Consider the following 2,034-nt stretch of genomic DNA (forward strand, 5'->3'; position numbering starts at 1 on the left):
TGTTGGACAATAGAGCGACAGCTTTGAAAGGGAACAGGGCGATGATGCGGCTGCTGTTCAATCTAGGTGAAGACATCAAAGCAAAGGCCAACGGCCGGTGAATGGCGTTGCGCCGGGCAATTAAGAAAAGAAATAGACCATGGCGCGGACGCTAGTGAATAAAGGAGCGGACATTAGAGTGAAGGGAGCAAAGCTGGTTATTAGTTGGTATTTGCATTTCCGCATTATTGGTAGTACGCTATAGGCGCGATGTGCTCACCGCGTCTGCGCATCCTAGAGCTGGGTCCATCGACCGCTATTTAGATATATAGCCATTTAATAGACAGTCTCCAGAAAGTTGCAGCCTTAGGGAGCTAAAGCATCATCTTATAAATAGCTAGAACGTGCACGTTCATCTCCACCTCTACCTCCACCTCCTAATGGCAGAATACCTTGAATTTATGGTACAGGGACGTGTCGTAGCACGTTCCAGTCTGAACCTGGATCTCCGTAGGTTCATGTTCGCAGGTAGAACCTCTGTATATGAATGCTAGGTTGTCTGAGTCAGTATATATACTCTTAGTTATGGTTCTAGGATACGCGATGGACTCTCATACCCGGAGAGAGTCTTGATAAGAGAATAAATTTGGAGGACTCACCACGACAGGTATTGGCAAACCACGTAACCTCCATGCTGTATGCAGACAGGCTGTGGCACCCACCATCGTCGTAAGAACCGTCGTCGTAACTCCACATTCGAGCATTGCCCGCACAGTGCGGCGAATCAGAAAATGTTTTGAAATAGACTGCTGGTGATTCTGTTTGGCGAGTGACAAGGTCGAGGCCGATATTCTCGGAGACAAGGGGCACGGCAAGGCCAGTTTCGAGCAATGCGGCCGTAGCCATGAGAGTGAGAATCGACTTTGAGATCATGCTGAGGGTATTTCAAGATTAAGGAGATTAGGACTTCTTCCAAATGCTCAATATTGCAATTGTTGTTTGTTGGTGATGATGGAGTGGAGTAGTGAAAATGTAGTGATGAAAGGAAGAAGTGTGAGCGAACCACCTGTACATATAGACTACTGATCACGGATCTAGCACAGTACTATTAGCCGAGGCTCGGTGAGGCTAGAGCTCGTTCCACATAGAAAGTATGAGGGTGTGTATAACGTTAGACATAATTTCCCCAATTGCTTAAACACAGGTCTGTGCGCGAACTTTTCCGTCGCGCGGTCGCACAATTATCATCCCACTTTATTATTCTCACAATAAATATCAAGAATTATTTCTTTAGAATAATGGGGTTGTTTTAGTCCTAACTGCTGGTCTTTCATAACGGTCAGAATAACGAGTACGTGCAGGCAGAATTGGAGGATCGAACTAAGATTCTGTTATGTATAGCTATGAATTGTAAATGTAGTGCTAGTAAGACATAGCGGTGAGGTATACACGTAGTACAGCAGTAGAGATGTGAACTGTGTTACGTCGTATATCAAGAAAGACTCTAGAACGAGACAGATCCTCTATCGAACCACCGAGTCTCGTGCGTGGCCTGACGACGATAAGTTACACAGTAATCTAGATTCTGCAGTGATTTCCTCAGCTGGCGATATCCTTATGTCCTCTTCTTTCACATTTCTTTTGCTCCTGCCCTTAACATTCTTCCTTCTTTCGGAATTCATCCCTGGGCTGCCTTCTTTAGCGGAATGAACTCCTTGCAAACATAATCGGGGTTAGGGTTACGCTAACCGGTCCCCTTTCTTCGGCTGAAAGGGGTATCTAAGTGGCCAGAAACTGTTAACGAATCAAAATGAAATCCTCATCATACATTTAATGATTCCGCGAACCAATTTGGTCACCAATCGCACCCAGTTGGTCCGGAACTTGGCCGCAGAGCTCTCATACCTACCGAGCCGGCGATCGGTTTGCTGGACAGCTGCCTAATTGTTCACGCAGTCACGCGTTCCGTTGGGGCAGAAGAGCTCTGAGTCTTCGATGCTCTGTGTGAACCTGTCGCTGGGAGCGAAATCGGTATAAACGTCTAGAATGAGCATG

The 2,034-nt window shown here is 46.4% G+C and overlaps 1 protein-coding gene across 1 annotated transcript; it reads right to left on the minus strand.

Annotated features, from left to right (window-relative positions):
* Positions 1-416: 416 nt before the first annotated feature.
* Positions 417-912, minus strand: CC84DRAFT_1176528 (uncharacterized protein; the record flags this gene model as incomplete). The annotated part of the gene is made up of 2 exons (XM_018180229.1): positions 417-538; positions 639-912. 2 exons carry the CDS (start codon positions 910-912, stop codon positions 417-419), a joined length of 396 nt encoding a protein of 131 aa, XP_018034644.1.
* Positions 913-2,034: the final 1,122 nt, after the last annotated feature.

Source organism: Paraphaeosphaeria sporulosa (genome assembly GCF_001642045.1).
Source record: "Paraphaeosphaeria sporulosa strain AP3s5-JAC2a unplaced genomic scaffold CC84scaffold_6, whole genome shotgun sequence".
In the NCBI taxonomy this organism is placed as follows: Eukaryota; Fungi; Ascomycota; class Dothideomycetes; order Pleosporales; family Didymosphaeriaceae; genus Paraphaeosphaeria; species Paraphaeosphaeria sporulosa.